Source organism: Crinia signifera, chromosome 4 (genome assembly GCF_055691185.1).
Source record: "Crinia signifera chromosome 4, ASM5569118v1, whole genome shotgun sequence".
Classification (NCBI taxonomy): Eukaryota; Metazoa; Chordata; class Amphibia; order Anura; family Myobatrachidae; genus Crinia; species Crinia signifera.
The window spans coordinates 337486140-337504851 of NC_139220.1; the positions used below are offsets into that span (position 1 = coordinate 337486140).

The 18712-nt window shown below is 51.7% G+C and overlaps 1 protein-coding gene across 1 annotated transcript in view; it reads left to right on the forward strand.

Annotated features, from left to right (window-relative positions):
- Positions 1–2662, forward strand: part of EPHB4 (EPH receptor B4) — a 63996-nt gene extending 61334 nt beyond the window's left edge. The window contains 1 exon segment of the mRNA XM_083185850.1: positions 1897–2662. Within this exon segment, the coding sequence (XP_083041976.1) occupies positions 1897–2011 (115 nt within the window). The 3' untranslated portion in view covers positions 2012–2662.
- Positions 2663–18712: the final 16050 nt, after the last annotated feature.

Below are 18712 nucleotides of genomic sequence, written 5' to 3' on the forward strand. Positions count from 1 at the left end.
GGGTGCTAGAATGAACACTAAGTATCATACATATAATATATGCGGGGGCATTAGGGAAGAGTAAGTAGTGCAGTATCATACATATAATAGATGCGGGGCAGTAGGGAGGAGTAGGTAGTGCAGTATCATACATATGATAGATGTGGGGCAGTAGGGAGGAGTTGGGTGTAAGTAGTGCAGGATTATATACATATAATAGATGAGTTAGCAGTAGGGAGGAGTTGGGGGTAAGTAGGGCAGTATCATACATATAATAGATGCAGGGGCAGTAGGGAGGAGTAGGTAGTGCAGTATCATACATATAATAGATGTGGGGCAGTAGGGAGGAGTTGGGGGTAAGTAGTGCAGGATTATATACATATAATAGATGAGTTAGCAGTAGGGAGGAGTTGGGGGTAAGTAGGGCAGTATCTTACATATAATAGATGAGGAGCAGTAGGGAGGAGTTGGGGGTAAGTAGGGCAGTATCATACATATAATAGATGCGGGGGCAGTAGGGAGGAGTAGGTAGTGCGGTACCATACATATAATAGATGAGGAGGAGTTGGGTGTAAGTAGGGCAGTATCATACATATAATAGATGCGGGAGGAGTAGGTAGTGCGGTACAATACATATAATAGATGAGGATCAGTAGACAGGAGTTGGGGGTAGGTAGTGCTGTATCATACATATAATAGATGAGTTAGCAGTAGGGAGGAGTTGGGTGTAAGTAGGGCTGTATCATACATATAATAGATGCGGGGCAGTAGGGAGGAGTAGGTAGTGCGGTACCATACATATACAGGTCGAGTATCCCGTATCCGAATATCCGTTATCCGAATTATTCCGAAATACGGACATTCCAGAAAGTGAAAAAAAATATTTTTTTTGCTAAAAACTCACTGTAGACATTTGTAACAGCATCACTGGGGACATGATATGTAACTGGCACTATATATGTGCAAGACAATGATTGCTTGGCATTCAAATTAAATGCTGAGATAGTACACACATTTTGTTTCACGTTTTGAAACCTTGTTTTTTGAACAATTAAAATATATTTGTGTGTATTGTATGTGGTAATAAAATATATTTGTGTGTATATTATGTGTTTATACAGCATACATGCAAGATACTTCAAAATACATCATTGAAATATTAAAATATTCCGAAATACGGAATAATCCGTTATCCAAAATTCTCCTGGTCCCGAGCATTTTGGATAAGGGATACTCAACCTGTAATAGATGAAGGGCAGAAGGGAGGAGATGGGGGAGGTAGTGCTGTATCATACATATAATAGATGAGTTAGCAGTAGGGAGGAGTTGGGTGTAAGTAGGGCTGTATCATACATATAATAGATGCAGGGGCAGTAGGGAGGAGTAGGTAGTGCGGTACCATACATATAATAGATGCGGGGGCAGTAGGGAGGAGTTGGGGGGTAGGTAGTGCGGTACCATACATATAATAGATGAAGGGCAGTAGGGAGGAGTTGGGGGTAGGTAGTGCTGTATCATACATATAATAGATGAGTTAGCAGTAGGGAGGAGTTGGGGGTAAGTAGTGCAGGATTATATATATATAATAGATGAGGAGCAGTAGGGAGGAGTTGGGGGTAAGTAAGGCAGTATCATACATATAATAGATGCAGGGGCAGTAGGGAGGAGTAGATAGTGCGGTATCATACATATAATAGATGCGGGGGCAGTAGGGAGGAGTAGGTAGTGCGGTACCATACATCTAATAGATGAAGGGCAGTAGGGTGGATTGTGGGTCTCTGGCAGTAGTTGGGGGTAATTGTGGTATATAGATGTCAGGGCAGTCAGTGGGCAGTGAAGAAAGTAGCTGGACACCTGAGGGCCGGTGTCTGGATTGTGCGGGCAGATGCGATTAACCTTATTGTCCCCTCACCTTAGAGACCTCCTGCGGATTGGGATTACCCTGGCCGGTCATCAGAAGAAGATTCTGTCCAGTCTACAGCAGATTATTCCACCAGAGAAGTTCCCCGTGGGATCTGCCCCCTGCTACTAACTCCCCGAAGGATGTACCGCGCTACCATCTATCACGCCTATATTGGACCAGAAGACTACAACATGAGGTCCTGCAGCTGAACTATGACCCCATGTCTACAAACAAGCACAACCGGCCACCGTATAACTACATGCATTCTGCAAACCCGTTGCCAGAAGTGACCACAAGGCTGTATCCTTACAGCCCTGCATCTGACCAATAAACTAACTGTGCGGCTACAGGTGACCCTTTGGCCCTGAGCCATGACCTTTACTCCTCCACCACTGACCAATCACTGTCTTTGGACACAGTCCACCGTTATGAGAGACTTCTGCTAAACACAGACCCAAGTGCCTGTGATGTCATACGTGATGTCATATGTGATGTCAATGCTGTATACAGTGCAGGGACATGGTATATAGACTTATATATACAATAAGTGGGGAGTCTGGATTTACAGTACATGTGTATGTAGCATACACAGACTGACGTAACCACCTCTCCCCCCCCTTGTGTGTTATATACACACATTTCTGTATAGCACTGTGAAGACCCCAGTTACATAGAACTGTATGTAATGTGTATATTTATATATATATGCATTGTGAAAAATGAATTTTGTTCTTCCATTTTTATATTAAATTATTTGATAATAAAAGAACTGCAAAGTGATCTCATTGGCTGACTGGAAATGACCATTGTGTGCTGCCGTCGCTGGGCGTTTCACTCACTGCTCAGGTCTCTGCTGGAGGAAGGTCCGTACTATGTCTGTACTTCAATACTCCGCTCTTGGTTAGAATTTCTTCCACCCCGTTCTAGACAATTGCCGTTCTTAAAGCTCTCTGGATACTTGAGGGTCTTTGGCCAAAGCCCAACCGTTCTATTCCGTTGACCTCTCTCTGTCGTGTCGTCCCCCCCCCCCCGTTGCTGCCATGTCCTGCCCTAGATGTGTTCCTGGAGCAGTAGGTGTGGAAAGGGGGACACAAGGGTCTACTCTTGCTCTGTATACACTTATCTGGCTGCGGAACCAGCTGTGTCTCATTTGTGTGGATTTCATGACTTTGTACAGGATCCCAATTTATCAGCTTTGACTGAAAGTTCTGGAATTTCCTCCGCTGTTCCCTTATTTGTGGTGTCCGCCATAGTTTCAGCTATTTCCTCTGGTACTTTACATCTATCAGACTGCAAGTATCATAACGAGCTAACGCGTTTTATTGAGGATGTGTCCAATTGTGTATAAACCACCATAGATTAGATGGAAGAGCAGGTCATTCTCTAGTCCTCGTTTATATAACCCATAGGGAGCATGGGATATCCGTTCTGTGAGTACTGCGTGCAGTGTGTGCTCTTAGGTCGACACTGTTGGGTCGACAGGCAACAAGGTTGACAGGGTTCTACTAGGGATAAGTGTTACCGGCAGTAATAGTGTAATACTCGGGATAAGTGTTACCGGCAGTACTAGTGTAGTACTGGGTATAAGTGTTACCGGCAGTACTAGTGTAATACTAGGGATAAGTGTTACCGGCAGTACTAGTGTAGTACTGGGTATAAGTGTTACCGGCAGTACTAGTGTAATACTCGGGATAAGTGTTCCCGGCAGTACTAGTGTAATACTAGGGATAAGTGTTCCCGGCAGCACTAGTGTAATACTAGGGATGTGTTACCATCAGTACTAGTGTAATACTGGGGATAAGTGTTACCGGCAGTACTAGTGTAATACTAGGGATAAGTGTTACCGGCAGTACTAGTGTAATACTAGGGATAAGTGTTACCGGCAGTACTAGTGTAATACTAGGGATAAGTGTTCCCGGCAGTACTAGTGTAATACTAGGGATAAGTGTTCCCGGCAGTACTAGTGTAATACTAGGGATAAGTGTTCCCGGCAGTACTAGTGTAATACTAGGGATAAGTGTTCCCGGCAGTACTAGTGTAATACTGGGGATAAGTGTTCCCGGCAGTACTAGTGTAATACTAGGGATAAGTGTTACCGGCAGTACTAGTGTAATACTGGGTATAAGTGTTACCGGCAGTACTAGTGTAATACTAGGGATAAGTGTTACCGGCAGTACTAGTGTAATACTAGGGATAAGTGTTACCGGCAGTACTAGTGTAATACTAGGGATAAGTGTTACCGGCGGTACTAGTGTAATACTAGGGATAAGTGTTACCGGCGGTACTAGTGTAATACTGGGGATAAGTGTTACCGGCAGTACTAGTGTAATACTGGGGATAAGTGTTACCGGCAGTACTAGTGCAATACTGGGGATAAGTGTTACCGGCAGTACTAGTGTAATACTGGGGATAAGTGTTACCGGCAGTACTAGTGTAATACTCGGGATAAGTGTTACCGGCAGTACTAGTGTAATACTCGGGATAAGTGTTACCGGCAGTACTAGTGTAATACTGGGGATAAGTGTTACCGGCAGTACTAGTGTAATACTGGGGATAAGTGTTACCGGCAGTACTAGTGTAATACTCGGGATAAGTGTTACCGGCAGTACTAGTGTAATACCCGGGATAAGTGTTACCGGCAGTACTAGTGTAATAACCGGGATAAGTGTTACCGGCAGTACTTGTGTAATACTAGGGATAAGTGTTACCGGCAGTACTAGTGTAATACTAGGGATAAGTGTTACCGGCAGTACTAGTGTAATACTAGGTATAAGTGTTCCCGGCAGTACTAGTGTAGTACTAGGTATAAGTGTTCCCGGCAGTACTAGTGTAACACTAGGGATAAGTGTTAAGGGCAGTACTAGTGTAATACTAGGGATAAGTGTTGCCGGCAGTAATAGTGTAATACTCTGGATAAGGGTTCCCGACAGTACTAGTGTAATAGTAGGGATAAGTGTTCCCGGCAGTACTAGTGTAATACTAGGGATAAGTGTTACCAGCAGTACTAGTGTAATACTAGGGATAAGTGTTCCCGGCAGTACTAGTGTAATACTAGGGATAAGTGTTACCGGCAGTACTAGTGTAATACTAGGGATAAGTGTTACCGGCAGTACTAGTGTAATACTCGGGATAAGTGTTACCGGCAGTACTAGTGTAATACTAGGGATTAGTGTTCCCGGCAGTACTAGTGTAATACTAGGGATAAGTGTTCCCGGCAGTACTAGTGTAATACTAGGGATAAGTGTTACCGGTGGTCCTAGTGTAATACTAGGGATAAGTGTTACCGGCAGTACTAGTGTAATACTAGGGATAAGTGTTACCGGCAGTACTAGTGTAATACTAGGTATAAGTGTTACCGGCAGTATTAGTGTAATACTAGGGATAAGTGTTACCGGCAGTACTAGTGTAATACTGGGCATAAGTGTTACCGGCAGTACTAGTGTAATACTGGGCATAAGTGTTACCGGCAGTACTAGTGTAATACTGGGGATAAGTGTTACCGGTAATACTAGGGATAAGTGTTACCGGCGGTACTAGTGTAATACTAGGGATAAGTGTTCCCGGCAGTACTAGTGTAATACTAGGGATAAGTGTTCCCGGCAGTACTAGTGTAATACTAGGGATAAGTGTTACCGGTGGTACTAGTGTAATACTAGGGATAAGTGTTACCGGCAGTACTAGTGTAATACTAGGGATAAGTGTTACCGGCAGTACTAGTGTAATACTAGGGATAAGTGTTACCGGCAGTACTAGTGTAATACTGGGCATAAGTGTTACCGGCAGTACTAGTGTAATATTGGGCATAAGTGTTACCGGCAGTACTAGTGTAATACTGGGGATAAGTGTTACCGGCAGTACTAGTGTAATACTAGGGATAAGTGTTACCGGCGGTACTAGTGTAATACTAGGGATAAGTGTTACCGGCAGTACTAGTGTAATACTAGGGATAAGTGTTACCGGCAGTACTAGTGTAATACTGGGGATAAGTGTTACCGGCGGTACTAGTGTAATACTAGGGATAAGTTACCGGCGGTACTAGTGTAATACTAGGGATAAGTGTTCCCGGCAGTACTAGTGTAATACTGGGTATAAGTGTTACGGGCAGTACTAGTGTAATACTAGGGATAAGTGTTACGGGCAGTACTAGTGTAATACTAGGGATAAGTGTTACCGGCAGTACTAGTGTAATACTAGGGATAAGTGTTACCGGCAGTACTAGTGTAATACTGGGGATAAGTGTTACCGGCAGTACTAGTGTAATACTAGGGATAAGTGTTACCGGCAGTACTAGTGTAATACTGGGGATAAGTGTTACCGGCAGTACTAGTGTAATACTAGGGATAAGTGTTACCGGCAGTACTAGTGTAATGCTGGTGATAAGTGTTCCCGGCAGTACTAGTGTAATACTGGGTATAAGTGTTACCGGCAGTACTAGTGTAATACTGGGGATAAGTGTTACCGGCAGTACTAGTGTAATACTGGGTATAAGTGTTACCGGCAGTACTAGTGTAATACTGGGGATAAGTGTTACCGGCAGTACTAGTGTAATACTGGGGATAAGTGTTACCGGCAGTACTAGTAACACTAACGCTTGGGAGTTCACCAGGCACTTGTGAGCCGGTGGCCAGGTGATGGTCCCTGGGGCTGAGTGCCCCCCTTAGCAGACACCCCTTCACCGATGGCTCTGCTCTTCCACACCAGAGCTGAGCCAGCAGCGTTAGCGTTGGACCATGTGCAGTCTGAGGCTTTGTGCTGGGGCAGAGGAGTGAGCGGAGAGCCAGTCGGTGCAAGTGAAGTCTGAGGCTCGGCGGCAGTGTGTGCATGTGTGTGTGTGTGGGGGGGGGGTTATTGGAACAGCGGGGAGAGCCAGCCGGGGCAAGTGAAGTCTGAGGCTCGGCGGCAGTGTGTGTGTGGGGGGGTTATAGGAACAGCGGGGAGAGCCAGCCGGGGCAGGTGAAGTCTGAGGCTCAGCGGCAGTGTGTGCATGTGTGGGGGGGTTATAGGAACAGCGGGGAGAGCCAGCCGGGGCAGATGAAGTCTGAGGCTCGGCGGCAGTGTGTGCATGTGTGTGTGTGTGTGTGGGGTTATAGGAGCAGTGGGGAGAGCCAGCCGGGGCAGGGGAAGTCTGAGGCTCGGCGGCAGTGTGTGCATGTGTGTGTGTGTGGGGTTATTGGAACAGTGGGGAGAGCCAGCCGGGGCAGGTGAAGTCTAAAGCTGGGCGGCAGTGTGTGCATGTGTGTGTGGGGGGGTTATAGGAACAGCGGGGAGAGCCAGCCGGGCCGGGGCAGGTGAAGTCTGAGGCTCGGTGGCTGTGTGTGTGTGTGGGGGGGGGGGGGGGGGGGGGGGGGGTTATTGGAACAGCAGGGAGAACCAGCTGGTTCAGATTGCAGTCTCAGGCTCAGCAGGTGGGGGAGCAGGGCTCCTGCACAGAGGTAGAACAATGGAGGGCCCAGTGGGATATGTGCCCTGCGTGCCCGTTCCCAAAATAAAGCCAACCACGCATGCACAGATTTCTGATTATTTCATTTTGGGGCCTATCTTCTCTTATTCAACATGATACAAATAAGTCTGTATGCGGTAGACCCCTCTATATGTTTGTCTGCTGTTCATCGTCACCCTGCAGAATGGAGTTTACTCCCGGGGACCGGCCACGTAACAAGCACCGATATATTGGGGTGTCACCATTGTACCTAATCAGGATATTAGCAGCTGCGGAACCACAAGTCCCAGCACATCCTGCCAGATGAATAGTCCTCCAGGATAATACATTGCAGACACTGTAGATAATTGCCCCATGTGCAGGTTTAGGAACCCGTCCATCACCCACTGTCCACCCTCGGCCTTTATGTCCCCGTGCTGACACGTCCCCTGCAACCCAGCCCCATTGAGGCCAGCTGATGGATGGACGGCCTGGGATAATTATTCACCATACTTGGCTGAAGGTGGAACAGATTCTCCAGATTCTCACCCCATTCATCAAATGCTGGGCACCGGGTGAGCTGGATTAGGAGTTCAGGGGGTCACTGAGGATTAACCTGCAAATACAAATCCCATTCTGAGGCCCTTATATTAAACAAGAACTGCATAAAGCACATGAAGAATGTGGAAATGACCTGTATGCTGGCTCCTGGGTCTGTACGGGGGTGATGGGGATAAGTCCCGAGCAGTGCTTGGCCCCCTCCACTTCATATGTATGCATACATACATACACACAGTACAGTACATATATACATACAGTACATTCATATGCACACATACATACATACATACACACACACAGTACAGTACATATATACATACAGTACATACAGTACATTTATATGCATATACATACATACACACAGTACAGTACATATTTACATACAGTACATACATACATATACACAGTACAGTACATATATACATACATATACACAGTACAGTACATATATACATACTATACATACAGTACATTCATATGCATACACACACATACATACACACACACAGTACAGTACATATATACATACTATACATACAGTACATTCATATGCATACACACATACATACATACATACATACACACACACAGTACATATATACATACAGTACATTCATATGCATACACACATACATTCATACGCACACAGTACGGTACAGTACATATATACATACTATACACACAGTACATTCATATACATACATACATACACAGTACATTACATATATACATACAGTATAGGAATGGGGTATGGGGAAGATTGGAGGACCTACAGTACATACAGTACATTCATATGCATACATACAGTACATACATACATATACAATACACACATATAGTACAATACATATATACATACTATACATACAGTACATTCATATGCATACATACACACAGTACAGTACATATATACATACAGTACATTCATATGCATACACATACATACACACACACAGTACGGTACAGTACATATATACATACAGTACATTCATATGCACACACACACATACATACACACACAGTACGGTACAGTACATATATACATACTATACATACAGTACATTCATATGCATACACACACATACATACATACACACACAGTACGGTACAGTACATATATACATACTATACATACAGTACATTCATATGCATACACACACATACGCACACACAGTACGGTACAATACATATATACATACAGTACATTCACATACATACATACATACACACACACACAGTACGGTACAGTACATATATACATACTATACATACAGTACATTCATATGCACACACACACATACATACATACATACATACATACATACATACATACATACACACACAGTACGGTACAGTACATATATACATACTATACATACAGTACATTCATATGCATACACACATACATACATATATACACACACAGTACGGTACAGTACATATATACATACAGTACATTCATATGCATACACACACATACGCACACACAGTACGGTACAATACATATATACATACTATACATACATTACATTCATATACATACATACATACACACAGTACAGTACATATATACATACAATACATTCATATGCATACACACACATACGCACACACAGTACGGTACAATACATATATACATACTATACATACAGTACATTCATATACATACATACATACACACAGTACAGTACATATATACATACAGTACATTCATATGCATACACGCACATACATACATACATACATACATACATACACAGTACGGTACAGTACATATATATATACTATACACACAGTACATTCATATACATACATACACAGTACATTACATATATACATACAGTACATTCATATGCATACATACAGTACAGTACATATTTACATACATACATATACAATACACACATATAGTACAATACATATATACATACATTAATATACAATACATACATACAGTACATATACATACAGTACATACATTCATATACAATACATAAGTACCGGACATATATACAAACATACATACAGTATATACATACAGTACATGTATACATACATATACATACATACATGCAATACAGTTGCTATACATACAGTATATACAATACATACATACATGCAGTACATATATACATACTATACATACAGTATATACAATAGATACATACATGCAGTACATATATACATACTATACATACAGTATATACAATACATACATACGTACGGTACATATATACATACAGTACATACAGTACATACAGTACGAGACACCTAGCGGAGCCATCGCACAGGCCCAGCAACTGCGTACAGAGACGCCCAGCGGAGCCATCACACAGGCACAACAACTGCGTACAGAGACGCCCAGCGGAGACATCACACAGGCACAGCAACTGCGTACAGAGACGCCCATCAGAGCCATCACTCAGGCCAAGCAACTGCGTACACAGACGCCCAGTGGAGCCATCACACAGGCACAGCAACTGTGTACAGAGACGCCCATCAGAGCCATCACTCAGGCCAAGCAACTGCGTACACAGACGCCCAGTGGAGCCATCACACAGGCACAGCAACTGTGTACAGAGACGCCCAGCGGAGCCATCTCACAGGCCCAGTAACTGCGTACAGAGACACCCAGCGGAGCCATCGCACAGGCCCAGCAACTGCGTACAGAGATGCCCAGCGGAGCCATCGCACAGGCCCAGTAACTGCGTACAGAGACGCCCAGCGGAGCCATCGAACAGGCACAGCAACTGCGTACAGAGACGCCCAGCGGAGCCATCGCACAGGCTGAGTAACTGCGTACAGAGACGCCCAGCGGAGCCATCGCACAGGCCGAGTAACTGCGTACAGAGACGCCCAGCGGAGCCATCGCACAGTCCCAGTAACTGCGTACAGAGACGCCCAGCGGAGCCATCACACAGTCCCAGTAACTGCGTACAGAGACGCCCAGCCCCAGTAACTGCGTACAGAGACGCCCAGCGGAGCCATCGCACAGGCCCAGCAACTGCATTCAGAGACGCCCCGCCGAGCCATCGCACAAGCCCAGCAACTGCGTACAGAGACACCCAGCGGAGCCATCGCACAGGCCCAGCAACTGCATTCAGAGACGCCCCGCCGGGCCATCGCACAAGCCCAGCAACTGCGTACAGAGACACCCAGCGGAGCCATCGCACAGGCCCAGCAACTGCGTAAAGAGACGCCCAGCTGAGCCATCTCACAGGCCCAGTAACTGCTTACAGAGATGTCCAGCGGAGCCATCGCACAGGCACAGCAACTGCGCACAGAGACGCCCAGCAGAGCCATTGAACAGGCACAGCAACTGCGTACAGAGAACCAAGCGAAGCCATCGCACAGGCACAGCAACTGCGTACAGAGACACCCAGTCGAGCCATCGCACAGGCCCAGCAACTGCGTACAGAGACACCCAGCGGAGCCATCGCACAGGCCCAGCAACTGCGTACAGAGATGCCCAGCGGAGCCATCGCACAGGCCCAGTAACTGCATACAGAGATGCCCAGCGGAGCCATCACTGAGGCCCAGCAACTGCGTACAGAGACGCCTAGCGGAGCCATCACACAGGCACAGCAACTGCGTACACCGACGCAAAACTGAGCCATCGCACAGGCACAGCAACTGCGTACAGACGCCCAGCGGAGCCATCGCACAGGCACAGCAGCTGCGTACAGACGCCCAGCAGAGCCATCGCTCAGGCCCAGCAACTGCGTACAGAGGCCAAGTGGAGCCATCGCTCAGGCCCAGCAACTGCGCACAGAGACGCCCAGCCGAGCCATTGCACAGGCCCAGCAACTGCGTAAAGAGACGCCCAGCCGAGTCGTCGCACAGGCCCAGTAACTGCGTACAGAGACGCCCAGCGGAGCCAGCGCACAGGCCCAGCAACTGCATACAGAGACGCCGAGCCATCGCACAGGCCCAGTAACTGCGTACAGAGACGCCCAGCGGAGCCAGCGCACAGGCCCAGCAACTGCATACAGAGACGCCGAGCCATCGCACAGGCCCAGTAACTGCGTACAGAGACGCCCAGCGGAGCCATTGCACAGGCCGAGTAACTGCGTACAGAGACGCCCAGCGGAGCCATCGCACAGGCCGAGGAACTGCGTACAGAGACGCCCAGCGGAGCCATCGCACAGTCCCAGTAACTGCGTACAGAGACGCCCAGCGGAGCCATCGCACAGTCCCAGTAACTGCGTACAAAGACGCCCAGCGGAGCCATCGCACAGGCCCAGCAACTGCATTCAGAGACGCCCAGCCGAGCCATCGCACAGGCCCAGCAACTGCGTAAAGAGACGCCCAGCCGAGCCATCGCACAGGCCCAGCAACTGCGTAAAGAGACGCACAGCTGAGCCATCTCACAGGCCCAGTAACTGCTTACAGAGATGCCCAGCGGAGCCATCGCACAGGCACAGCAACTGCGCACAGAGACGCCTAGCGAAGCTATCGCACAGGCCCAGCAACTGCGCACAGAGACGCCCAGCAGAGCCATCGAACAGGCACAGCAACTGCGTACAGAGACGCCCAGCGGAGCCATCGCACAGTCCCAGTAACTGCGTACAGAGACGCCCAGCGGAGCCATCGCACAGGCCCAGCAACTGCGTTCAGAGACGCCCAGCCGAGCCATCGCACAGGCCCAGCAACTGCATTTAGAGACGCCCAGCAGAACCATCGAACAGGCACAGCAACTGCATTCAGAGACGCCCAGCCGAGCCATCGCACAGGCCCAGCAACTGCATTCAGAGACGCCCAGCCGAGCCATTGCACAGGCCCAGCAACTGCGTAAAGAGACGCCCAGCCGAGCCATCGCACAGGCCCAGCAACTGCGTAAAGAGACGCACAGCTGAGCCATCTCACAGGCCCAGTAACTGCTTACAGAGATGCCCAGCGGAGCCATCGCACAGGCACAGCAACTGCGCACAGAGACGCCTAGCGAAGCTATCGCACAGGCCCAGCAACTGCGCACAGAGACGCCCAGCAGAGCCATCGAACAGGCACAGCAACTGCGTACAGAGACGCCCAGCGGAGCCATCGCACAGTCCCAGTAACTGCGTACAGAGACGCCCAGCGGAGCCATCGCACAGGCCCAGCAACTGCGTTCAGAGACGCCCAGCCGAGCCATCGTACAGGCCCAGCAACTGCATTCAGAGACGCCCCGCCGAGCCATCGCACAAGCCCAGCAACTGCGTACAGAGACACACAGCGGAGCCATCGCACAGGCCCAGCAACTGCGTTCAGAGACGCCCAGCAGAGCCATCGAACAGGCCCAGCAACTGCATTCAGAGACGCCCAGCCGAGCCATCGCACAGGCCCAGCAACTGCATTCAGAGACGCCCAGCCGAGCCATCGCACAGGCACAACAACTGCGCACAGAGACGCCTAGCGAAGCCATCGCACAGGCCCAGCAACTGCGTACAGAGACACCCAGCGGAGCCATCGCACAGGCCCAGCAACTGCGTTCAGAGACGCCCAGCAGAGCCATCGAACAGGCCCAGCAACTGCATTCAGAGACGCCCAGCCGAGCCATCGCACAGGCCCAGCAACTGCATTCAGAGACGCCCAGCCGAGCCATCGCACAGGCCCAGCAACTGCGTAAAGAGACGCCCAGCTGAGCCATCTCACAGGCCCAGTAACTGCTTACAGAGATGCCCAGCGGAGCCATCGCACAGGCACAGCAACTGCGCACAGAGACGCCTAGCGAAGCCATCGCACAGGCCCAGCAACTGCGCACAGAGACGCCCAGCAGAGCCATCGAACAGGCACAGCAACTGCGTACAGAGACACCCAGCGGAGCCATCGCACAGGCACAGCAACTGTGTACAGAGACGCCTAGTCGAGCCATCGCACAGGCCCAGCAACTGCGTACAGAGACACCCAGCAGAGCCATCGCACAGGCACAGCAACTGCGTACAGAGACGCCCAGTCGAGCCATTGCACAGGCCCAGCAACTGCGTACAGAGACATCCAGCGGAGCCATCACACAGGCCCAGTAACTGCATACAGAGACGCCCAGCGGAGCCATCACTGAGGCCCAGCAACTGCGTACAGAGATGCCTAGCGGAGCCATCACACAGGCACAGCAACTGCGTACACAGACGCAAAACTGAGCCATCGCACAGGCACAGCAACTGCGTACAGACGCCCAGCGGAGCCATCGCACAGGTACAGCAGCTGCGTACAGACGCCCAGCAGAGCCATCGCTCAGGCCCAGCAACTGCGTACAGAGACGCCCAGCCGAGCCATTGCACAGGCCCAGCAACTGCGTACAGAGACGCCCAGCCGAGTCATCGCACAGGCCCAGTAACTGCGTACAGAGACGCCCAGCGGAGCCATCGCACAGGCCCAGCAACTGCATACAGAGACACCGAGCCATCGCACAGGCCCAGTAACTGCGTACAGAGACGCCCAGCGGAGCCATCGCACAGGCACAGCAACTGCATACAAAGACGCACAGCGGAGCCATCGCACAGGCCCAGCAACTGCGTACAGAGACGCCCAGCGGAGCCATTGCACAGGCCCAGTAACTCCATACAGAGACGCCCAGCAGAGCCATCGCTCAGGCCCAGCAACTGCGTACAGAGACGCCTAGCGGAGCCATTGCACAGGCACAGTAACTACGTACAGACGCCCAGCGGACCCATTGTATAGGCCCAGCAACTGCGTACAGAGATGCCCAGCGGAGCCATCGCACAGGCCCAGCAACTGCATACAGAGACACCGAGCCATCGCACAGGCCCAGTAACTGTGTACAGAGACGCCCAGCGGAGCCATCGCACAGGCACAGCAACTGCGTACAAAGACGCACAGCGGAGCCATCGCACAGGCCCAGCAACTGCGTACAGAGACGCCCAGCGGAGCCATTGCACAGGCCCAGTAACTGCATACAGAGACGCCCAGCAGAGCCATCGCTCAGGCCCAGCAACTGCGTACAGAGACGCCTAGCGGAGCCATTGCACAGGCACAGTAACTACGTACAGACGCCCAGCGGACCCATTGTATAGGCCCAGCAACTGCGTACAGAGACGCCCAGCGGGGCCATCGCACAGGCCCAGTAACTGCGTACAGAGATGCACAGCCGAGCCATCGCACAGGCACAGCAACTGCAAACAGACGCCCAGCGGAGCCATCACTCAGGCCCAGCAACTGCGTACAGAGATGCCCAGCAGAGCCATCGCTCAGGCCCAGCAACTGCGTACAGAGCCGCCTAGCGGAGCCATTGTACAGGCACAGTAACTATGTACAGACGCCCAGCGGACCCATTGTATAGGCCAAGCAACTGCGTACACAGACGCCCAGTGGAGCCATCACACAGGCACAGCAACTGTGTACAGAGACGCCCAGCGGAGCCATCTCACAGGCCCAATAACTGCGTACAAAGACGCCCAGCGGAGCCATTGTACAGGCCCAGCAACTGCGTACAGAGATGCCCAGCGGAGCCATCGCACAGGCCCAGTAACTGCGTACAGAGATGCCCAGCGGAGCCATCGAACAGGCACAGCAACTGCGTACAGAGACGCCCAGCGGAGACATCGCACAGGCCGAGTAACTGCGTACAGAGACGCCCAGCGGAGCCATCGCACAGGCCGAGTAACTGCGTACAGAGACGCCCAGCGGACCCATCGCACAGTCCCAGTAACTGCGTACACAGACGCCCAGCGGAGCCATCGCACAGTCCCAGTAACTGCGTACAGAGACGCCCAGCGGAGCCATTGCACAGTCCCAGTAACTGCGTACAGAGACGCCCAGCGGAGCCATCGCACAGGCCCAGCAACTGCGTTCAGAGACGCCCAGCCGAGCCATCGCACAGGCCCAGCAACTGCATTCAGAGACGCCCAGCCGAGCCATCACACAGGCCCAGCAACTGCGTACAGACACCCAGCGGAGCCATCGCACAGGCCCAGCAACTGCGTTCAGAGACGCCCAGCCGAGCCATCGCACAGGCCCAGCAACTGCATTCAGAGACGCCCAGCCGAGCCATCGCACAGGCCCAGCATCTGCGTACAGAGACGCCCAGGCGAGCCATCGCACAGGCCCAGCAACTGCGTACAGAGACGCCCAGCAGAGCCATCGCACAGGCACAGCAACTGCGTACAGAGACGCCCAGTCGAGCCATCGCACAGGCCCAGAAACTGCGTACAAAGACGCCCAGCGGAGCCATCGCACAGGCCCAGTAACTGCATACAGAGACGCCCAGCGGAGCCATCACTGAGGCCCAGCAACTGCGTACAGAGACGCCTAGCGGAGCCATGACACAGGCACAGCAACTGTGTACACAGACGCAAAACTGACCCATCGCACAGGCACAGCAACTGCGTACAGACGCCCAGCGGAGCCATCGCACAGGCACAGCAGCTGCGTACAGTCGCCCAGCAGAGCCATCGCTTAGGCACAGCAACTGCGTACAGAGGCCCAGCGGAGCCATTGCTCAGGCCCAGCAACTGCAAACAGAGACGCCCAGCCGTGCCATTGCACAGGCCCAGCAACTGCGTACAGAGACACCCAGCCGAGTCATAGCACAGGCCCAGTAACTGCGTACAGAGACGCCCAGCGGAGCCATCGCACAGGCCCAGCAACTGCATACAGAGACGCTGAGCCATCGCACAGGCCCAGTAACTGCGTACAGAGATGCCCAGCGGAGCCATCGCACAGAGACACCCAGCGGAGCCATCGCACAGGCACAGCAACTGCATACAGAGACGCACAGCCGAGCCATCACACAGGCCCAGCAACTGCGTACAGAGACGCCCAGCGGAGCCATTGCACAGGCCCAGTAACTGCATACAGGGATGCCCAGCAGAGCCATCGCTCAGGCCCAGCAACTGCGTACAGAGACGCCTAGCGGAGCCATTGCACAGGCACAGTAACTACGTACAGACGCCCAGCGGACCCATTGTATAGGCCCAGCAAATGCATACAGAGACGACCAGCGGAGCCATCGCACAGGCCCAGTAACTGCGTACAGAGATGCACAGCCGAGCCATCGCACAGGCAAAGCAACTGCGTACAGACGCCCAGCGGAGCCATCGCACAGGCACAGCAACTGCAAACAGAGACGCCCAGCGGAGTCATCACTCAGGCCCAGCAACTGCGTACAGAGACGCCCAGCAGAGCCATCGCTCAGGCCCAGCAACTGCGTACAGAGACGCCTAGCGGAGCCATTGCACAGGCACAGTAACTACGTACAGACGCCCAGCGGAGCCACCGCACAGGCCCAGTAACTGCGTACAGAGATGCACAGCCGAGCCATCGCACAGGCACAGCAACTGCGTACAGACGCCCAGCGGAGCCATCACTCAGGCCCAGCAACTGCGTACAGAGACGCCTAGCGGAGCCATCGCACAGGCACAGCAACTGCGTACACAGACACAAAACAGAGCCATTGCACAGGCACAGCAACTGCGTACAGACGCCCAGCGGAGCCATCGCAAAGGCCCAGCAACTGCGGACAGAGATGCCCAGCGGAGCCATCACACAGCAACTGCGTACAGAGACGCCCAGCCGAGCCATCGCACAGGCCCAGTAACTGCGTACAGAGACGCCCAGCGGAGCCATCACACAGGCACAGCAACTGCGTACAGAGAAGCCCAGTGGAGCCATCACACAGGCCCAGCAACTGCGTACACAGATTCCCAGCAGAGCCATCACACAGGCACAGCAACTGTGTAGAGAGACGCCCAGCGGAGCCATCGCACAGGCCCAGCAACTGCGTACAGAGATGCCCAGCGGAGCCATCGCACAGGCCCAGTAACTGCGTACAGAGATGCCCAGCGGAGCCATCGAACAGGCACAGCAACTGAGTACAGAGACGCCCAGCGGAGCCATCACACAGGCTGAGTAACTGCGTACAGAGACGCCCAGCAGCGCCATCGCACAGTCCCAGTAACTGCGTACAGAGACGCCCAGCGGAGCCATCACTGAGGCCCAGCAACTGCGTACAGAGACGCCTAGCGGAGCCATCACACAGGCCCAGCAACTGCGTACAGAGACGCCCAGCTGAGCCATCGCACAGGCCCAGTAACTGCGTAGAGATGACCAGCAGAGCCATCACTCAGGCCCAGCAACTGCGTACAGAGACGCCCAGTGGAGCCATCACACAGGCACAGCAACTGTGTACAGAGACGCCCAGCGGAGCCATCACACAGGCCCAGCAACTGCGTACAGAGACGCCCAGCGGAGCCACCGCACAGGCCCAGTAACTGCGTACAGAGATGCACAGCCGAGCCATCGCACAGGCACAGCAACTGCGTACAGACGCCCAGCGGAGCCATCACTCAGGCCCAGCAACTGCGTACAGAGACGCCTAGCGGAGCCATCGCACAGGCACAGCAACTGCGTACACAGACACAAAACAGAGCCATTGCACAGGCACAGCAACTGCGTACAGACGCCCAGCGGAGCCATCGCAAAGGCCCAGCAACTGCGGACAGAGATGCCCAGCGGAGCCATCACACAGCAACTGCGTACAGAGACGCCCAGCCGAGCCATCGCACAGGCCCAGTAACTGCGTACAGAGACGCCCAGCGGAGCCATCACACAGGCACAGCAACTGCGTACAGAGAAGCCCAGTGGAGCCATCACACAGGCCCAGCAACTGCGTACACAGATTCCCAGCAGAGCCATCACACAGGCACAGCAACTGTGTAGAGAGACGCCCAGCGGAGCCATCGCACAGGCCCAGCAACTGCGTACAGAGATGCCCAGCGGAGCCATCGCACAGGCCCAGTAACTGCGTACAGAGATGCCCAGCGGAGCCATCGAACAGGCACAGCAACTGAGTACAGAGACGCCCAGCGGAGCCATCACACAGGCTGAGTAACTGCGTACAGAGACGCCCAGCAGCG